Here is a 22928-nt window from a genome sequence, read left to right on the forward strand (position 1 = left end):
GATATGAAGAATTATAGCATCTACATTATCTTCTGCTTTTTCTTAGAACTGTATTTTCACAACTACATTTTACAAACTAATACTTCTCTCATAGACTACTCCAACTTTCCCCAAAATCTGCAAGTTTTCTGAACCTAATTTCCATAATGCACTTATCATTTTGGAAATAACAATGAAAGGTGCTTTCCTCTATAGCTGACAGTTGTGCTGGGGGAAAAGAGAGGAAGATAAGACAGATCAACCTAAATTGGAGTAGAGGGTGTAAGTTTTCAGTATACGCTTTCTCCAAACACTTCCTCTTCTCTACTGCAGCAATAATATTCCATATTGCTCACTTTTGGATAACTGCAAATTAGCAGTCCATGGACTACACTGAACCGCCTCACACAGCATAGAGAAGTATAGCATCAGTTGTTTTAGAAAAAAGCAGCCCTGCCAAGAAGGATTTGAGGGTGCTGGTGGATGAGAGGCTGTACATGAGCCAGCAATGTGCACTTGCAGCCCAGAAAGCCAGTCGTATTCTGGGCTGCATCAAAAGCAGCGTGGTCAGCAGGGTGAGGGAGGAGATTTTGTCCCTCTGCTCTCTGTGACACCACCTAGAGTACAGCATCCAGCTCAGGGGCTCCTGGCACAGGAGGTACATTGACTTGTTGGAGCCAGTCCAGAGGAGGGCAACCAAGATGAATAGAGGGATGGAGCACCTCTCCTACAAGAAAAGACTGAGAGAATTGGGATTGTTCTGCCTGGAAAAGAGAAGGCTTAGGGGTGACCTAACTGAGGGCTTCCAGTACCTGAAGGGAACCTACAAGAAAGATGGAGATGGAGATTTTACAAGGGCATGTAGTGATGAGACAAAAAGAAATGGCTTCAAATGGGCAGAGGGTAGATTTAGACTATTAGGAAGAAATTCTTTACTGTGAGGGTGGTAAGGCACTGGAACAGGTTGCCCAGAGAACTTGTGGATGCCCCAGCCCAGGAAGTTATCAAGGCCAGGTTGGATGGGGCTCTGAGCCTCCTGGTCTAATTAAAGCTGTCCTTGCCCAAGGCAGTGGAGCTGGAACTAGGTGATCTTTAAGGTCCCTTCCAACCCAAACCATTCTATGATTCTTTCTGAGTGGATGTAAATGTTTCTCTTGCCATTGTTTTAAAAGCGTTCTTCATGAGTCTTTACATCTACCTGGATCCTTGTTCAAGATACCATTTTTGGAAAAACCTCATCAAAATGGAATTTCTGTCTCTATGACTCATGAGCAATACTTCAGTGCAACATAGTTTATAACTGAATGCTGTTTACTAGACATACTAATTTTGAAGAGAGAGGAAAACATATGAAATACAATGCCGTGCCTTCTTATGGAAATTAATTTAGTTGCTGACTGAGGTGCTCACAAATTTTTCATAAAAGCTTTTCCTTATGTCTCTTCTCTCAGCTGTTGTATCTCCAGAATATAAAAAACCCACCATATAAGAAAGGATGTTCACATTATTCCTAATCTGGATACCCATTACTTGGGTGATAATAAATATGCCATCTTTAGGAACAAGTATGACCTTAATGAACCTTTGTGTTGCTGATAGTTGGGAATTGAATAAAAATGGATAGGGACTGAGAAGCTCTCCACTCCCCAAGCATTTTAATCAAAATGCCTGAAAATTACTGCATATTTCCTTTTATTAGCCTAAGGACATTTCACGAGGATGAAAGCTTGCTATACAAAAAAATAAACTGAGAAGAACAGCCATGGAGGTTACCTTTTGGAAATATTTATCATGCGTATTCTTACTGCAAAGGAAAGGTCTCTAATTTGTCCAAGACTAAAACTGACCTGCAGTGGAGCATATTTCATCCCAGAATCATGGGGAAAGAGAGCTGCAAAGGGACTGCCTAAGGTTACAAGTCTCACAGTCTGTCCCAGGAGCACATCAGTAATCTACACCTATCATGAGAGACATGTGGAGCTGTGCAAGGAAGCCAGGCTTTGGAGGGGCATGGATCTGGCCCTGCCGCATGCTGCTTAAGCATGCTCTGAATTTCAGCTCTTCACATTTTCCACGACAATTAACATTTCTGCAACACATCCTAAGCTTTCAAAAGATGACACTGGGAAATGAGTGGGAATATTGTCACATCTACACAGCACACATTGCAAGCTTGCCAGTAACTGCCAACACCATGCTCAGTTGTGGCAGACACCAGAAAGTGACACAGGAGAGTTCCAATTTCTGCCACTCCTTTATCAAAACTGACTTTTACAGAGATGCAGAATCATCAGACTTGAATTGTAGAGAACAGACTCTGATTTAGCAATGTACTACTAAGTTTTAGTGCCAACAAAATCACTCATGTAATAAAACAGATTATCAATAAAAAGTTCATGGAGAAATCTAACATATTCTTAACCTGCAGTAAAAATGCAATGTTTATTTAGAACTACTGATATAATTTTGGTTGATATACTAAGGAGTTTAAGAAACTATGTCAACAGAGAGATATTTTTCCTCCTTATTTTTCTTTTCTTGCAATTTGTGAGATTCTAAAAAAACAAGATTTAAGAAAAAACTGTGTAGGAAAAAACCACAATACAATAATAGAAAAAAAATAAGACTAGCAGATAATAACACAAGTGTTAGCTTGGAGCAAAAAAAAGCACAAAAATTCAGAGATGGTGTAACTGGTGATCTAATGTTATATTGATTGTCAAGATATTTCTTCTTAAGACACTCAGAGACTGCAAGTGCAAGATGGTGTTTAGTCAGACATATTGCAAAAGGTGGCTAAAAATTACTTACACAGCAGTTTCTGAACTCTACCAAGAAAGAGAATTTCAGACCAGAACCCACAGGTTCATGTGCCTTGTTGGCCAAGTAACAACTTTCTTAGTTCACAGCTTGTCATGCAGTTTCTGGTGTACGTATCAGTGAAGAGTGCTATGAGAAATGAGATGCTGGCTACTTTAAATATGGATTTAGAGACCTAATATTTGGCTACTCCTAACACAGAAGTTGCAGGAATACCTCATAAAGATTGCACCTTCAAACGTGCAAAAGGTAAGGTTTTTAAATATCTTTCTAAAATTGCTTTTATTATCTAAAATACATATAAGGCTTGCTCTACTGAACTAGTCTTTGTTAACAGATATGCCATATACATTAAATCAGAATAGATAACTGTCACTAACAATGAGACAAAAAATATTTCTTGAATCTCTAAGCTGATTATATTTTCCACTATTTTATCCAAACACTTCTCTGAGGTGAAGAATCTTGCAATTATAAACAGGTTACTGAAGGTTACTGAGGGTTAAAGGTTACTCAATTATACTAATTGCTATCTAGGATATTATTCTCTCTTTTTATCACAATTATCAAATCATCAGTTCCTGACCATGAAGCCCGATAAACTTACTTGTTCCTGCTTCTCAAAGCAGAGAAGTCTTCCTGAATGTCATTGTCTGGAAACTACCAGAACTTTCCAGCCTAAATTTATGTTTAATTTTCAAAGAAAGTCCCTGCTCAAAGCAGCACATTCTAGTTCAAGCCCAGACTGTTTCCTGCTCTCCCCCCCCGATGTGAGAGGCTTCAAAATTTCTGCAGTATTCAGGCTGTGGCTAACACCCAGCTTTCACTGCCTACAGCTCCATGACCCTCATTTTCCTCCTATGTTATTCATTACAGCTGAGAGAGCTTTAATGTCATTGTACCTGCTCATCTAGCAGTAAAAACCTTAAATTTACAAAGAAATTGTGGCACTGCTACAGTGCAAAATCAGAAAGAAAATTCAAAATCATCTGGGTAGAGACAAGGTTTGACAGTATTTGTAGCTGCTAATCGAGATTCAGCCTGGATATGATAAGTACAGTCATGGGTTAAAATATTCTCACTAACTGCATTTAGGAGATGAGTATATCTGAGTCAAACTAATGTTCTTATCCCTTCACACTCACATGTCCAATTATATCAAATGTTTTGTATCTTTCCTGTCCAAATGGAGGCAGCATGTATCCAGAAACAATCCTTTTAGAGGTGTCATGGACTATTTCCTTTTTTTCCCCTCCCTTTTCTAGATTGGGAATTTGGCCATGCACATGTTTAACAGTTTGCAGTGTTCTTGTACAATATTCATACTCTTTAACCACAGCCAGAGAGAATAACCACAAAACATCATTAATGGCCCCATCATTAATGGCAAAGAAGGTTGTCTTCAGCTACCTTCTCAGAACACGGTCTTCAAGTGAACAAAAGAGCAGCATGGAGAAGTCAAGCTCACTCTGCCGTTTAGGTGTATAAGACACAAGACTAAGTCATGTGAAGTCTATTCTGACGACAGAAGCAGAATGACAAAGGAGGTGGGACTTTTCACAAATGGGAAACAATATACTCTACTTTTGGCCTGGGTATGAACTCCAGGACGGACAGACTTAAAGCCAAATTCACCTGGACAAAGAGGGACAGTCCCAGCTTCCATTACTCTCCACCCAGCAGCAGCAGCACCAAATTTTCTAGCTTACTTCATCAAACCAGGTGGCACAGGTACTTCACTCACTGAGCAGGGGTCAGATGACACTGCTAACCCCGAAGTGTAACAAAGTTTCTTTTTTATAATCTACCTGTGCCAAGCAAAACCCCTCAGAAGATTACAAGATGCAAATGCAAAAGCTAAATCATCAAGTCACAAGGCTGTGAAGTTGCTAAGGCGCTTCAAATACCACCCTACTAAAGTGTGATCTTCAACTGAGATGTTCTACTTCTGTTCCCTGGAGTTTGTGCTGGTGCACACTGAGCTGGGGCTGGATTTCCATCTCATCTGTATTACTGGCCAGGCATATAACATACAACATTTTGTATGACATTTGTGCACGCAATCACACTTGCATACCTGCAGATCGTGCATAACAGGTTGGTCCCACTGGAAGGACACCACACCTAGTATGATGTGTTGCAGTTACACTTTTCAGTAAAGTATGGGACATCTTCATAAGTCCTTGACATTCCTGAGTCTGTGCAGAGCCACTGTGCACATGGGGCTCTGTGACCCTCAGACAAACTCAGAGGGTACTCTCACACCACCACGCTTCATCCACAGTCTGCTCTGTGCTGTGAACACGTATATTGCAAAATAAATTATATTAAAATAATGACGCTTCCAAGATGTTCCTTTTGGTTTGGGTTTTGGTTTTTCTTTTAAGTAATTTGTCATTTGGAGTATTTTTTTTTCCCTCAAATGCCTGTGGGAACCTGTATTGCTACTAACTTATCACTTAAATAAGGTTCTTTCTTTCAGGAAAACCTGAAAAAAGGAAATAGTGAACCTTTCAAAACCAGATGCCCATACAAACAGAAAAAACAGTAAGTACATAAATACTGAATAGCCAATGTCCTCCTCAAGACCTTACAACAGGAGTTGCTGGACTGAGCCAGCAGAGGAGTGGACAAGTTATTTCACTGGCCAAATACCTATGAAAGAGGAATAATAGAGCATTATGCTACATGTGCTCAGAACAGACGGAAAGACTCTTGGGGAAACAGGAGAACAAAAGCACAGATAAGACAAAAAGTCTGGAAGGAAGCCAATGCAATACAGCAAGCAAAAAAAGGTGAAGAGCAGGGAAGAAAGGACAGTCCAAGTTCCTTGCCTTCACATAAAATGGCTGTATCTGATTTTTATCCTCCAACAGTGCCATCAGGTTGAAGAGTCTTATTAGCATCTACAGGTTGCTTCTTTGAGCCTGTGACCTCTGCAGTTTTTTGCCTCTGGCCATGCAACTGTCCTCTTGCAGTCTTCTGGGGCTGAGTAAAGTTAGCATCAATAGTTCTTGATGCTAATACCCTACTGAAATGCAAATATTAGATCTACCTTTAGTACACTATTATTTCAGGATTTCTAAATATGGAGGTATCCCTACATTGATTACAAGTTTCATACCATAAAGCTCTTCAATGCAAACACAAATATAGAAACCTCAGCTTATGTAATCAGCAGAAACTCCAGAAATGAGTAATTAAAAGGTACCAAAACCAAAGCATACCCAAAAGAAGGATCATTTGGTCAGATTGACATCACCTACCATAACTTTACAACCCAAAGCAAACCAAAAATAACTATTAAAATAGGAATAAATTAAAAATCATTCATTGCCCATGAGGAGGCTTAATTGCAATACTGAAAGACTATTTTGAGTGCTACAAAGTATTGCTAGAATTACAACAAATACAATTTATAGAAATAGAATTTTCTTACAAAAATCCACATCATGTGCTATAACAATAACCAGCTCTACCCTCTCTATGGATTTCAATATTTTACTCCCCCATTACTTCAGGAAATGCTGAAAACAATTTTTTCTCCATTGTGTAGTAAAGCAACCTGACAGCAAACTCACTACACAGTGCTGTCTTTTGAAACCCTGAAGATTGATTTATATTCACCAGACTTAAAACAATCTTTCTAATGACGACCCATCAGATAGCCTCATAGTGGAGAGCTTTGACTGTCTTTGTGTGAGATCTCATTCTCATATTGCAGCAGGTACTTAAAGAGTGAGAACCATTTTTTTCCAAAGGAATTTTGGTGTCCAACTCCCTTTGAAGCCTCCCTTCCTATGTATCTTTGAAAATCTGATCTTCAATTTGTTACCCATTTTCCCTTCCCACTTGATATGACAATGCCTTCTCTCCTTCCTTCTTGAACACTCAAATAAAAGGGTGGTAGCAAGTCCATACTACTAACATGAATGTAGTTGCTTGGAAAATCACAGCTCCCTCTCCCAGTCCTCATCTATTCTTTTCCATCTAGTTGCATAAAACATCAACAGGATGGGCCACAGGCTTCTGTTTCTCACTCTATGCCAACAATCAGATTTGATTAACGTTCTTTAGATAAAAGTAAAGATCATCATAGGCAGAAACTGGATGCAATTGTCTGCTACAGAAAACAGTTTTCCTACTCCTTTCAAATTTATTGATTACTCACAACCTTTCCTCTCTAAAGTGTATCTACCAATCTGGGCACGGGTGTTGGAATAGCCACTAGCTGTCTGATAAAACTTAAGGGATGACAATTTTATGAGCTTCTGTTGTTATTGTTCCTTTAACTCCTTCTGCATCAGCCCACTACAGCAATTCACTGGCAAAGGAATACTAGAGATAAGGCATGGTAATGAACATTTTGATCCCTACTTCAATAATTTTTTAAAGAGATTTTCTTAGGCAAGTCATACAGGACCTTAATTTTCATGGTGTCCAGTGTCTGCCTATTTCTACAATAGAGGGTATTTTGTGGAAAAACACTTAAAGAGAACATGGAAACCTCAAATATTGTAGTATTTTTATCATTGGCACCACCTTGGCATACCAGGACTGATTTTTCTGAGTGCCTTTATCCAGACATTCTAGTGTTATGCCTTTGCATTGATCCTGGGGAATTTCTGACTGGTCAAGGTCTATAATTTCCTTGTTACTTCCCCATCAGTAAAGGCCAGGTTGCCTGATCCAGAGAAGAATTCTGCTCTATCAAAGTGAAATTAAGCACACAAAGAGTTATTATATATAAGCTGCATGTAGAGATTAAACTCAGACTCAATCACACAACTAAATCCCCATTCATTGCTTTGAAAATTTACAACTAAGTGTGAAGCTAAAAATATTAGCTAAAAACAGTGAGCTATCTTCCAACCACATCCTCTTGCCGAATAACATCAATAAGAGACAAGTCTGAAAATGTGCCTTAGAGGAATTAAAGAGCATTTGTTTGAAATGTGGCCATTTCACTTTGGGACAGGTATTTTTTTTCTTCTTCTCTTTATTTTTTTCCCCCTCCCCCTCATCTAATGAACATATCCTGCACTTCGGGGTATGGAAACCTGCCAAAGTCACACCCATAGTCAAATCAAATTTAACATATCTTTACAAGATATTTATAACATGCAAATAGCTAGAGGCCTTGCTTCTCGTTCACATGAAGATCCATTATGCCAAAAAAGGAGGGCTCTTTCATGTTAGTGAGAATGAGTGCATGGTAAAATAGAAGCTGATTTCACATATTATATTTAACATATGAAGATTCAGCAACTCACATCTCCACTCCCTGTGCAACAAGCAAGCAAACCACACTGCCACACTTTAAGAAAGATGTTTGGTGAGCCCTTATGACTCCACTCTTAGAATCAGCCACTTATGTCTCAGCAGGATTCTGCTTCAAGAAGCCAAGAAAAAATAATTTTACTTCACTCTTCATTAAAAAAAAAAAGGAAACTCTTGCTTCATTCACTCCACTTTTTCTTAAGTCTCTTTAGCAGGTCAAGGAGCCTAACAAAACATTTTCTCAAGATAAAACAGATTAGCAGTAAAAATTCCACCTTCAGATTCTTAGGCATCTGATTCTCTTATGAATTTTGTCTCTTGGCACACATCTAATTCAGAAATAAATTATTCTACTGTGTTTCTTTGACAAACTGCTCACTTAAGAGTAATCAGAGACAGGAATTTTCAAATTAGAAAGCTTAGACGAGAATCATCAAGCACAAGTTATCTGTTGGGACACTTTCTGAACAACATCGGAAAAACGCATGCTGAGCGCCCACGCCTGCTGCGCCCACTGCAGCCACCCAAACCTGTGGGGCTCTGTGAGCTAGGGCTGAGCAACCAGTCTGCAGTGCTGAGGAGGGTCATGTCACCTGAGGGAAAATGGCAAACAAAAGAAAACCATTTGGCTTCATCTCAGGAGGCAAACACGTATTGCAAGTTAGAGCTTTCTGGGTAGAAATCACCCCAAATTCTTTTAAACTTTAAAATTATAGTGTCAGATAAACAAGTTACCTTGTCAGGTTTATCTGAATTTCTTGAAATAAACTCTGATACCTACCTATAATTTGGAATACTATTTCTCAAATTATTTGCTACCTTAGGAGAACGCATTAATAGATAGATACAATATATAGCTCATTTCCTGACATAGTAATATTAAGCATTTTTCAGAGTGTATGTCAGCACACAGCAACTACATATTGAACAAAAAGTCAAGCCAGATGATGAGTGTCTTTCAGTGTTTCAAGGAACACTCCCAATTTTTGTGCTACTAAAGAACCTTCAAATTACATAGAAGTACTAAAGCTGGTGAAGTTTACAGCAAAGGCTTTTGTGAGGTAGAGGAATTTTAATTTGAAAGGGTCAAGCAATTTCATCCTGTACCAAAAGTGGTATATACCTGATAACATGATATAAAAATCTAGTAACATACTTGTGTATTTTAAAGGAAGAAGACTCATCTGCGGACATAAAATATTTTTCTGCTTAAACTACATGAACATAAGAAGCACTTTATTCTTTAAAAAAGTGTTTTGTTTTCTCAAATGGCTTAAAATTTTATTGTAATACTTTTACAACAATAACAAAAACTAAATTTTACACAGCTCTGGCACAAACACCTGTTAATCTGATAACCCATAAACCTTCCCCACTACCAAGGACTCCAATTAGAATGAATAACAGAGATGTTTGGGGAATTGAGGGGGGACGACATTTGTTTGATTGACATGTGCCTTTCCTGGGAGAATGTAAGGCATGTCCATAATCCGTAACAGTCTGACAGTACTAATATGACCTAGTTCTTAGGGGGGAATAAAAGGTATATCTTTGTTACAACAGTTGTTTACTTATACATTTATATTGAACAGCAATATTAAAGCTGTGTGACTCTCTTATCTAGTAGTGCATTAAGTCTCTGTTCACACAGCTAGCCAAATGTCATGTATGATCTTTCCCACTATTGCTGTGGAAATCTTACAGGAGAGAGTACTTTTTGGTGCTTGTTGTATAAACCCTTCTGTGTTTCATTATATGTATTATTATATGTATTCTAGATGTATTATATTACTGGAAAAGCTGTTAGGTTGTTCTGTTGTTAGTATTCTACTGAGAACAAACATAACTTATCAACTGCCTGACTGCTTCTTGAAAAATAGGTATCAGTTTACCCCATTAAATTACTACACCTGTTTGAATTTTGGCCACTCCATCAGAGCAGCAAGCTAGCCTGAGGAACTTTCAACACACAGTTTTATTAGTCTACTTGACAAAACTTTCATAGCCTCAGAGCTTGGAAAAAGTGAGAATATAAAGAAATACCAAAATAGTGAAAAAGGCTAAAAAATTGCATTTTGTATTATGGCAATTGTAAACACCTACTTTTCCCTCTCATCATTAAACTTCCCTTTCAGGTTTTTTGCCTTTTTTTACTTTAAGCTCTGCACATAGTACCTGCTCAGTCCATTTAAACTCCATGACAGAAACACAAACCTGGAACAAAAGCTATTGCTGAAACTTGATAATAGTAACTACTGATAAACATTGAACACTGACTTTATGCATCATATCAATAAACACGGAACATCTAAAATAGTAAAACATTATATAGCTTGCTGACTGCAACAACATCGATGCAACAAGGAGAAAAAACAAATTATGAAACACTAAAAAAAGGCTCACCTTCTGTGCCATTGGGTGTCATGGAATTATTATTTATATGGGAGTTATCAAGTTTTGGACCACTGGGGGATTCACTACTACCACTTAGTCGTCTGTGTGGGCTGGCTAGATCCTGCATTTCCATAGACCTGAAAACAAGATGCAACTAGTTTTAGTGACATATTTAACATGAACTACATAGGAACTGCCTTTACAAGATGCAGCCCACTGTTAATCAACATCCCAAAAACACTCAGTGAAAAATTCACAGCTTCTCCCAACTTGACCTATTCTAGTGCCTAATTTATGTTTTAGCCCCACACACAACTGACCAGCTACTGTAATTATTTTTACAGCTTGTAACAGAATAATTCCAAGTACTGTACTTTAAACATTCATGTAACCTTTTATTTCTAAGACACCTACAAAGATAGAATTCCAATATATGAAGACATATATTCCCTTAACAACAAATTAACACTCTGCTTTTTCAAGATTTACCACTCAGTGGCAATATAATGGGCCTCCAAACCAAATAAAACACTTGAAGCAATTGTGGAAACCTATCATCTACTGACAGGGAATGAGATATTCCTGATGTATGTGTTTACTCTGGCAAACTACTTAATTGTTCCTCTGTTTCCGTTGAAACAAATGCAGCATTAAAACATTATTATGTCTGCTCACTTGTTTGCTTTGTGGATTACACAGAGCGTGCCCAACTGAAAAGGGATATGACCAACATACAGTGAATCCATATAGGCGTTAGTGTGCCTTAGCACTCTGCTGTATCTCAGCAGCTGTCGCTTAAGCAAAATAAGAGAACAATTCCGATTCAAAGCAAAAATTAAAAGTTTAACCTGCACAGAAGCAGCTGAATATTTCAGACTGGTGATTTCAATAGCTTTATATATACAGGCCAACAGCCATCACCACCGTGACGTATCCTTTGGTTGATGTTGGGGCTTATGACTGAAGTGCCCCATCCTTCCACTTTATACCTAAAACTTTTGATAATGTTATTTAATGTACTCATTCTAAGTAATTGTTCCCAGTAGAAACTTCATAGGCGACTCTGCCTCCAAGGCATTTGAACTAGTAATTTTTCAGTTTAAAAGAAATGCTTCGGCTCTTTTAAAGACTACTAAAATTATATAAAAACTTCCTCCTGCAGTAATGGTATGAAGATCCTTAAGCCCAAGTGTCATTTCAGCTATGAAGTTTTCACATTTTAACTGACATTTTATCACAAGTTCTAAACAAATATCATTCATTTTAAATTTCTTTACCTTGTCTGATTTACACATAAAAAAGGATGGTATCTCAATGAGTTCAAAAAGACAGTATCTAATATAAAGTCAAACAATTTACTGAAAAAGTATATGTGCTCATGGTTTGCAGACTTGGTTGCATGCTCATAAAAGTGATACTCCAGCACCTACTCATCCACTTAACGTGGAAAACAAGAATAAATATTTTTTCTTATTACTTGAAGTTAAAAAAAAAATACAATAAAAGGCTTGCAAAAAAATGGCAATTTTCAGTCAAATCCTTACCTGCAGCTTGAGGAAACAGCAACATCTGAACTAGTTTGGGACTTCTGCACCTGTAAACCAGGGAAACAAACAGAAGCTTCTATTACTCCGCTTTACTATGAGGCCTTAATTTAAAGAAAGGATATCACCACAGATGACAATTCTGTTCTTTAAATCCAAACGGAGAGAGGTGGGTGCGGTGCCGGTGAAAGGCATATTGTCTTTAAATTGAAGGCTCGACTGTTGTTTCCCCGGCAGGTCTCTCTCCCTCCTCCCTGCGCTGGGGGACGGCAGCCAAGAGACGGGATAGTGATTCATCAGGGGCCCGTGACAGCTGCAGAGGGGCTCACTCCTCCCACGGCACGGCACGGCACGGCACAGCACGGCACGGCTCCGCCACGCACCCCCGCAAAGGTAACCCTGCCGCGCCGGCCAAGGGCAGCGAGAGCTGCTCCAGCCCCAAGCCCCTCAGCATCCTCCACCCCTCTTGCCTCTTCTCATCCCTCCCTTCCCCTTAACTCTTCACAACTTCTTGCCCCTCATTGTGTTAGTTTTCCTCCGCTCTTTGCCATCCTTCCCCCGTGCCTGGGCCACGGGGAACCCGCAAGCCACGTTCACTCCAGAGGCAAGGTGGAGAGGCTGACACTAATGTTTTTTGGGGGAAGGGTGGGAACGACAACAATGGGCAGGTCTACCTGTGGTAAAGATCTTCAATACATGGCCAACAGTATTACACAACCATCTTTAAAACAACCCATCTCCAGCCAGTGTGAATTAAAATCAAAACCCCACACATTACTGCACAAAGCCCTACACATAAAAATTCCAGTTGCTAATGAGATTTCTGATAAAATGACTTAAAAACCACTTCTGGCTAAATAAATAGGAGGAAGCTGTAGTATTTACCTCTGAGGTCACTCATCAGGAAAAGGAATCTGGTTCCACTGGGAAGCCCAGCAATAATTTTTCAGTTTAATAAAATTACTCCTTTTATAACTCAGGTGAGTAATAGTTTTCATATCCTATCAGAAGAACACTGTTGCTTTGCTAACACACTCTAGCCACTAATGATTGTCAGCAGGTGATAAAATTCAGGTGAACACTGTTAGCATAAAAGCACACAAAAGCTTCTCTGGGCAAGGTATATATCCTCTTAACGTCTGCAGTGAGGATCCTTCATGTGCGTTTCCATTCAACCTGAACTGACATCTCTTAAATGATCACAGAGCAAAGACAAGGGAGATGAGGCATTTTAGGTGCCATAAAAATCATCCAAGCAAATCCTACTTATGTGTCTGTGGGGTGGGGTTTTTGTTATTTTTAATCACAGACAGAATTACTACTAGAAAGAGTAAACAACTGCTAGGGGCAGCCAGGCAATGAAGAACATTACAAACGATGTCAAAAAGCATGCAATAATACATGCTGAAAAACATCAATCTTTTTATAACTGGGTACTTAAAGTACTGCATAACACGCTTCTCAATACGTTGTTGCATGCCAAATCAAACCAGACTAGCAGATACAGCCAAAACTGTGCATTTTGTTTCAAAGATTTTTTTTTTCCTCAGTTCTTTACCCCAGAAACTGCTGCAGAGTGCCTTAGGATATGTTTCTGCTGTTACTTCTAAACACCTGGAAAAAATTATAGGTGAGAACTAAGTTTGCTTACAGAGCTATCTTCATTCTCTCTTACACAAGATCCTTTAAAACATATCTTTTATAATAGGAAAAACTTCCATTTTCAAATGGATGCTTTAATTGAATGATATTTTCCAATGTGCCCTACAGAATAATTAATATTTTATTAAATTCTAAAATACATGTAATCTTATTTTAATTACCAATTTTTTAAAGAATAATAACTTCAGTGCATTTGTAAATATACATATATACATGTCATGTGTGCACATAGTGAGAGAAATTTCATTTATGGATGCATGGGAGAAGGCAAAAAAAATAACCAGCTCATTGGAAATGAATTAAATATATAACTTAAATGTCCTCTGACACTTTATGATTTGTGAAAGTTCATATCCACAATCTTCATTTTCATTAGACATACTTTAGATATATTCCTTTGTGTCTCAAGGATTATTTAAACCATGTGTTGCAAGTTACCAAATTTAAAAATGACTCTTTAATCAAAATAACTTTAAAACAACTAATCCTCACTTAGGCTGGTCAGCTGAATCCACAGAGTGGTCCAGGAAAAATAAATCTACTCTCAAGAATGCGAATGCAGACAACAATTAGACACAGATGTGAGTGAAATTAGTTACAGTTTACAAAATGCTACACTTCACATGCTTTCAGTTTTTTATGTGTAGTACAAAATTACAACGTAGTAAGGAACCACACTTATGATGACCAGTTAGTTCATAGAATAAAAACATTTCTGGGTGGTGTGTACTTGCTCTCATACATTCTCCCATTTTGTCAACAGACTTCTAGATAATTGAAGTTCTGCAACATAACTCACATATCAAACAAAAAGGGGGGAAAAACCCCAAATGCAATGACCTTACCTGTCCAGAAATGGGGCACAATTAAAAAAAAAAAAAAGAAAAAAAAAGGGAGCTGTGACATTCCCTTCATACACAGTGCTCTGCTAAAACTAAAAATGCTGTATATGCTAAGTGACACATACATATTCTCCTTAATACCTCAAAAACCGTACTGTGTATAATTTGATTGTTGTAAGTAACGTTCACATCTTTTTCCTTAATACAAATTGCAGATCTGGGCACTATATAGTACATGGTGAGAAAAAAAGGACAATGACAGCAAAGCTACTTCAAATTCATCCAGTTAAGAGTCTTAAATCAGTAACATCAAATTCTGATTAGTTAATGAGGTCTTTTAAGTTTGCCTTTTTTCTAATTAAATTTATAATTCTTCACAGATGTAGGTTTTGTTGATGTTCAATTTGTCTCTCTCATTTTGTTAAACCTCACATAGTACTCCACCAATCCATTGAATAGCCACATTAAATCTGTTAATACCATGCTCTTCAACCCCAGAAATTATTTCCAGAAGGCAAACTTGCTTTGAGAGATCATCAAACAAGACTTAAGGTACACATTTTATCACATTTTCCCTACCACAGAGCTCAGGATGCAGAGGAAAATTCATGACTTTTGCACTGTTTATTATACTTTGCTAAATTACAAATCAAAAGCATCTGACAGAAGATCATGTATGAAGCCAAAAAGTTAATAATGTTCTGTGAAAAGTAAACTGTAAATGGGAAGGGATTCTAAATTTCAGCAGCACAGAGCAAATAAAATATAGGTACTTGTCTAAATTACAGGTTTTCCACAGTATTTTTGCTTGCTAGGAGCAATTTTTTCTAATGGCTATAATTTAAAACGTTTTTCCAGCTAAGAAGAAATTTTCAAAGTGAAAATAAGAATTTAACCGAGAAAACTATAGCCAGCACATGCGCTTTATCTTAAAACACGGTTCTACTTTAAAGAGGCAAATTTCAAAGACAAGGGCAGTTTTCAAATCAGACTGTTCCTTCTTAGGAAAAAAAAATTCTGTCATTTTTAGGAAAGGGTGGAGGGAGAGGCAGAAGTGGACTTTTCCCCAACAGCACTCTTTGCCTCCTTAAAAGTGCTATGCAGCCAGTATCTGCAGTCATAATGGCTTCAGCAGCCAAAATGTTACAAAACTAAAATGCAAATTGGCTGCAGAAAGGCACCTTGCTTGCAACCCAGGAAACTTGGTAATACTTTCACTCTTCCTATAATCGTATTGCTGGGCTATAAGGGAAGAAGTAGGGCTTTTTCACTAGATGTTCACGTCAAAGACAAATTGCACTTATTAAAGCAAAAGCAGGTAATTGCAGTTATTTCATTTTTAATTACTAGTTTAAATTCTAAAAGTGCTATCCTGCATCTTCACTTCATGCAACTATGAATGAAAGGTTTTGAAACCCCAACACTTTATTCCCTTTAAGAAAGAAGCACTACAATGTGACAATGCTCCTATTATGACCAGCCATTTAAGAATGTCTTTCTGCGTTTCCAAGATTTTTTTTGGCTCCTGAGAAATATTTCATACTTATTGCAATTCAAACAAAATGATTACTCATTCTTTTTTTCTCCTCTCTCCAAAGGGGAAGCGTGACTCAAGCCGTCTGTCACTGAGCAGAACTGCTGAGAGGGGATGGCTGCTCATTTCCAGACCCTTCCAGGCCTTGGGAAAACTCTGACAGCAGTGAGGTGCTTGGCTAAAAACTGCATGTCATGGGTTTGTGAGCAACATATAAAATGCTGTGTGCATACATGTTTATAAATTATATAACATATATACACACATATATATGTATGTATACAGATCCATATGTATAATCTATACTTTTAATTTTTTTTACACACCAAACCAGCAGTCTGTGTTTTGGCAGATGTTTTGTGAACTGTCTTAGTATGGGATGGAAAATAAAAGAATCTTTATACGTGGTATCTAACGTTAGAAACTTCCAATGATACACTACACCACATTTCCACTTATTCCAAATTTTCCTCGGTGCTCATTTTTAAATTTAAACAAACTACATGAAAAATACTATCCTCTTTTTTTTTTTTCCTCCTGAAACCTCTTCTCTCTTCTGCTTGCTTCAGTTTTAAATGTTTGCTTACAAAAGAAAGGAAAAGAACCCACCAGAACCCAACCACCTTCAAATAAATGTTTTTAAATGCACTAACAGCATTAATTTTCCAGAATAAATCTTTCACTGTAAAGGGCAGTTCTTCCTCTTGATGTTTGAAACATCGAGAGAAATACATACTTGGGAATGTTTGGTGGGTCTCGGTTGCTCAAAAGCAAGATGTAAATTTAATGAGACTTCAAAAGGTCTTTAACTTCCTCGTTCTAAGATCACCGTTCTAAATAAGCCACCTAAAATGTCAATAAACGTCAAATATTTCAGTTGTGCAGATGTTTATTCTGTCATCTTGAAGAGTTCTCCTGTGGGGATCTATGTGTTTTCCTTGGTGTTCGGAAAATTTAAACATATTAAGCAAAAGGATTTCCTGCTTCAGAAAGCACTGTCAAAATTTCTGTCAGGCATTCTTCCTCCCGATTTTTTTATTATTTTTCTCACGCTCTCATGTCTCTTTCAGCAAGGTCTGCCGGTTTCCTACAGTACGTGTCTCTTACCCCCCCGTTTAACATCTCACCACCACGTTGCTCCTATCTACCGAACCATTAGCGCTCGAGGAAATCAAACAGGAGAATCCCCAAACCTGGCTGATCACAATAAACAGAACCGCCTAACATCTGTTTTGCGGGAAGCCTACAAACCCCAGCCTGAATCACGGCCAAAATTAGCTGCAGCACCTAGTGATTTATAATTGAGCGCCGCTCTCCTCCGGGACGGCAGAAAGCGCCCCTGTCCCTCCGCGCACCGCGGCCCCGCCGCGTCGGGACCCGGGGCCGCTCGGCAGCCGGGCTGCTGCGGTCGCCCTCTTTCCCTGGTCCTGTCCTCCCGCTGCCCGCGCTGCCGCCACCGCCGCTGTCAGCCCGCCTGGTACTCACGGTGCCGGGGCGCAGCTCCGCGGGCCCGCAGCGCGGCGGCGGCGCCTCCCACGGCGCGGCGGGGCGGGCGCGCCCCGGGCGCGGGTCGGAGCCGGGGCCGGAGCGGGTCGGCGGCGGGCAGACAAAGCACAGCGGAGGGAGGCTGACTCCAGCCCCGCCGTCTGTTTGCTCAGCCTTGTGGGTCTGCCCAGGCAGTGCCTGGGGGCACGCTGCCGCTCCCGCTCTCCTCCTCACTCCCCTTCTCCTTTTTTTTTTTTTTTTTTTTTCCCCCCTCCCTCCTTTTGGGTTTTGTTTTTGTTTTTGTAATGCAAACCGCAGCTATTCTCTTGTCCCGGACTTATTGGTTTAAAAGCAACAGCCGCGCTGAGGCTTGCGCGGTTTGAAGTGAACCTTCCTGCCGGGGCTGCCGCTGCGCGTCCCTGGGCCCCCGCCGCCAGAGCCCCGTGTTTTGCACCTTCTTCAGCCTCACCCCAGAACAACTCCTGAATCCCCCAGGCCCCTCCTCATTTGGAAAGTTTAATTGTGTGTAGATGCGTCCCCTCTAGTAAGCCGGGTTTAAACTAAAGCCGTCCTAATAGAATAACTGGAATTACACCAACATTATATCAATGAGAGAAGCTAAATAGGGATACTCACAGAGGTTCTTAAGCATACAGCCAGCATACACGTCCGGACATGCCGTTTTGATTGGATATGTAACAGATTTGTTCTCAAATATCTGAGATTCTTGCAACCTTGTAAAGAAAGGGTCTGCTAAAACTATTTAAGCCAGCCTTCTCCAATTTAAAGGTATTTATTAAATAAAGTATCTAGAACTTTTAAAGTGGTTTAAACCATTTAAAACATTAACTATCTGTACCCCTAAAACCAATTGTAAATATATGCAAATTTGTATTTCAATTATTACTACTCACTTACTAAAGTTTTAAAATTTAGCAAAATTTTAAGAAACTGCATAAAGGCCCTTTCCATAGACCTTACAAATATTCCCAAAGAAGCGAGAGATGGTTGCATAGGGTTAATTTTGTACATTAAGTAACAGTAACTCTTTAAAGCTTAGCTTTTACCAATCGATAAGTAATTAAGTAATTTAATTAGCAAGCCATTAAACTGAAATGGGTTTATGATACATTTCTGTTACAGAACTTTGGTTGCTCATAATTCAAAAAAGCTTTTTTAAAAATATATACAGAATGTTAAAAAACATTAAAACATACACAATAACTAAATTTGATCAGTGTTCTCCACAGCATTTCCACTTTGCAGATAGTATCTTTCACTTCACATAACAGTTATTTTTCTATACTCTTTCAGTACCCATAATGTGAACATGATGAGGAAAACAGTGTAACTATTTGCAGTACCAAAAAAAAAAAAGTCTTAATTCCATGCCAGGTCTACAGCACTAAATAAATTAAAAAACAAAGTAAAACAAAAGAAAACCCAACTTTATACTGTATAAATAGATTGAAACAGAACTTTTTTTTTTTCTTTATAAAAATCTGTGGTTATTCACTGCTAATAGATCCTTACCTTCAAGTAATTAATCTGTGAATGAAAGCAATACTTCTAGTGAAGAAATGTCTTCTGGCTACTACATCCCAGTAAGCAAGACATTATTTTGTAGCAAGTACATTGGGAATACTTCAGGAAAGCAGATCAGTTTGCAAAGCTACAAGTCAACCTCGAGCTGAAAAGGCACCTAGGATTTCATTTTGTTTAGCGGAGAAAAGGGATCTCGGGACAGTCACACACCATATATGGGAACCCAGGTCAAAATAAGCAGCTTTCGATTGGGCCTGTCTGCGTAGCCAGCACAAACACAATCCCATCACTTCTTTATAGTCACAAACCAGATCTCATGCCAAGAAAACTATTTATCATGTTCTATATTAAACTGTGAAAGAAATACAAATTACATATTATGGAGACACACAGTTTTGTCAGGTAAAAGTTACTGAAATCCTGAAATACAAGGCTATGCAATCATTCTGAACTATATGATTCTTTGGAACAGCCACGATCCTCTGGATTTTTTACCAGTGTTAATAAGATCATTTTTTTAAAAAACCTACCCAATCCTATATGGAGTTAAAGGCATACTCTTGCTTCACTGACTCTAGGAGTTACATATATTACATGAAAAAGATCAGGTATACACTTTAAGCAGAAGTTAATTTTTTTCTGGAAGAAAAACTCGAAGAATATCACGTTGTTGTGTGGTACCATCTGACACTGGAAAAGGTAACTCAAAACCCTTTTGCAAAAATAGTGGTTCTTAAATGATGCTATAGAAATAAAAAAAAAGATTTAAAAACAGACTGTGACTTCCAGGGATGCATGTAATGTTTTGCATAAATCTATTTCATTCCATTATTGAAAACAAACCCAAATAGCACAAATGTAGGAATAAATTTTACTGTTTTTAATGTAAAGCTTACTGAAACAGGTTTACTGTTGGTTAGAGTTTGTAATCCCTACTGGGAGTTTTATCTAAGTAATAACTTCAGGAGTGTGCCCAGTCTCTGTATTTAATTAAAGTAAGATGGATCCCCACACACACATACAGAGCTTGATGATGTGATGATAAACATGGGATAAATTACACACAGGCTAAAATGATCAGAAAAAGGGTGTTGATGATGCATTGCAAGAAAAGAATTAGCTTTGAATTGTTAATCTCTTCTGTAGTATGGCATGTAGGCAGTATGGGAACTGAAGCCATATAAATTATCTAGATGGGGGATATGAGATAAAATAGGGTCCTCTTTGTTTATACAGCCATTAAACAGTGCCTTAAAGTTCTTTATCTGATGTCTGAAGATTGGACTTCAGATTAGTTATATCATTACCCCATGATATGGTCTAACCTATGAACTTATACTACAGCTGATACTGTGGACTAGATCCTTCTTTGGTTTAAGTGAGTGCAGGGTTTTTTTATTTCAATAGGTAATCTAATTATGACAGCTGAGCACTGCACCGATTTGAAACCTACTTGAAAGAGGTTTATTTGCTTAGCTCTTTGATTTTTTTTCTTCCAACTAACTGCATACCAAGTTAGTACAGGCTAGGCTGTTGATCACTGGCACCCAACATCAATTTCAAACCACAATTGCACTAACACTGGGTTTGGACAGAGATTTCAGTGGGATTTGTATATGTTTACATCATGCCTGAATTTGCCCTGATTCTGCATTCCAGTTAATGCAGCTGGCATTTCAAGAGTCCTAAGAACTAAAGGACCAGGACTATTACATAATATCAAATGCTACAACAAGCTATGGGGTATATTTTTACAACTATTACTCATGCAATATGGTTTTAACTCCATATGCAGTGTCACATACTTGTTTTAGCACAAGTAAAACGGGTCCATCTGGAACAAGTATTTACAGGGTGCTTAGGTACTACAATTACAGATGTGCTGGTAATTAAGAAAAATTAGATGTAAGATGTATTATGGAACAGTGGGATGTTTACATGTTTGACTCCAAGTAGGAAATACTGCTGAAATATTTAACAATAGAAATAGGCCCAGGAAGACCACACTTCGCTAAAGCAAAAGATGCATCCCGTTGCTCCTGAAAGCTGCTGCCTGGCTTTTTCCATAACAACTGCAGTGCAACATCAGAACCCTCTGAAGCAGGCAATATCCCTCCTATGCCTCCATACAAGTTTTATCTTACACATAGCAGCTGTTGCCTAGAGACGTCCCTGGCTGGATCAGAAGTTTGCAGCATTTGACAGGAGCCCTTATTGTCTCATGCTACTCATGTGAGCAAAAGTAGAGAGACTTCAGTAAATACAAACAATAAAAGTGATAGAAATCAACCATTTTAACTGTTCTGTCCAAAAACTATCAGTGTGACTGAGAAGACCAATTTCATTATATTCTTTCAAGATACATTGGATAAAGTTAATATTAAATTAAAATCTATGTGTAATGTGTTATAAGAAAAGGTGTGTGCTGCTAACCGTCATCCTTAGTCAAAATGTGTATGAACTGCTGGCCCCAGTTTGCTAGTTTGCATGCAATTATACTTGTTTTCAATCCACAACTTCAGTATGAATTACAGAATAATTTTGTATAATTTAAAATAGGAAATAGTAGCCTTTATTAATCTTACCTAGATACTGCTTTAGCATGTCATGCTAAAGTCAGTCATGAATGCATGACTTATGTATGATTCTGAAATAGTTCTTAACAGCTACGATATAAACAAATGAAGAGATCGTACACAGAAGAAGGGGTCAAAATCTAGTTTGAAAGCAAACACCTTGGTGTTTCTCAGTTTTTCACTTTCCAAAATAAAAGTATGTTTGTTTTTTTCAGTAGATATGTTGCATTTTAAAAGCATGATGTAACGGGTGTAAAAAAATAGTGTTGGTGTATATATTTATAGGCACCAATAGTGTAAACTATAGGTATACTCAGTACTGTAACTGCAAAATAAATAAGTAGTTAGGCAGGGTGAAGGGAAAGTTTCAACATAAAGGTAAGTTTTAAATGTATCTAATACTATCAACTCTCTTTTGATATTTCTTAACACCCTACATTACTTCTCTCTTCTAGAAATCTCATGAGGGTAATTACACTTACGAAATTACTGGTAAGCCTTGGTCTCCAGGTCATCTGAAGTAGGTGCTCTACCCAAAAGTGATGGATTTTCCCTAAAGGCCGAGAAATCAGGTCTGTGACATTCTGAGGGCAGAGCTATAAGATCTTCTCCAGATTTAGGAGTAATGTAACTTTTCTAACTACAATAGCCTTCATTTAAGCAACATCTTAGCTATTACATTAAACTATAGAAAATTACTTTCTATTTTCCAATAAAGTTCAGTAGTTTTATGGAGAGGGTTTAATACTGTCTATGGTACCTAAGAATCAGTGAGAATGACACTTTCATTCTTTGCACAAAACCCTCAGCTCAAAAGACACAGAAACATGTTAGTAACTGTTTATAAAAGAAATCTGGCTGAAGACAACGTAAATGTCTTTAACCCAAGTTATTTGGAGAATTATCTGTTTGCAAGATAGGGTGTGAAATGAAAGGAGTACATTGCAATCTGTAAGCATCCTTGAGAAAGAACTAATTTTTCTAAATGAAATTCAGGCTTTTACTCCAGCTCAGTGTGGAAACAGAACTGCCTAAAATTTGAAAATAATCCTTCACTGTGAATAATAATTTGCTTGAAAAATTAACAACTAAAATCAAATATACCACTTATGACAAGGAGCAGCTTGCTAGCACTCTAACAGGTGATAAAAGCTATACTCAGTACTTCCTCACAAGACTAAGTTCCAAGAAGAATGCACTACAAATGAGAGATTACCACTGAGCTGACAAAATAATCAAGTCCTATTGTTCTGTAAAGACTATAAAA

General features: G+C 38.2%; 1 protein-coding gene and 1 long non-coding RNA gene across 11 annotated transcripts in view; one reads left to right on the plus strand and one right to left on the minus strand.

Annotated features, from left to right (window-relative positions):
• The window catches only part of EYA1 (EYA transcriptional coactivator and phosphatase 1), a 164053-nt gene that overhangs the window by 74703 nt on the left and 66422 nt on the right, over positions 1-22928 (minus strand). For 4 of the 10 annotated variants that reach the window (XM_051768766.1, XM_051768716.1, XM_051768756.1 and 1 more), the window contains exons 3-4: positions 12018-12067; positions 10483-10610 (exon numbers count right to left, since the gene is read on the minus strand). In XM_051768766.1, the coding sequence (XP_051624726.1) occupies positions 10483-10610; positions 12018-12067 (178 nt within the window). Of the gene's footprint in view, positions 1-8609; positions 8673-10482; positions 10611-12017; positions 12068-12902; positions 12922-18176; positions 18210-19073; positions 19308-22928 lie in introns of those variants that run through there. The other 6 variants (XM_051768678.1, XM_051768704.1, XM_051768694.1 and 3 more) reach the window with 4 other exon arrangements.
• LOC127461555 (uncharacterized) lies at positions 12350-16925 on the plus strand. The gene is made up of 3 exons (XR_007900140.1): positions 12350-12410; positions 13568-13647; positions 16120-16925. It is a non-coding gene; the product is annotated as an uncharacterized LOC127461555 (long non-coding RNA).

The sequence above is a fragment of the Manacus candei genome, unplaced genomic scaffold (assembly GCF_025592945.1).
Source record: "Manacus candei isolate 608988 ecotype Guabito, Panama unplaced genomic scaffold, ASM2559294v1 h1tg000008l, whole genome shotgun sequence".
In the NCBI taxonomy this organism is placed as follows: Eukaryota; Metazoa; Chordata; class Aves; order Passeriformes; family Pipridae; genus Manacus; species Manacus candei.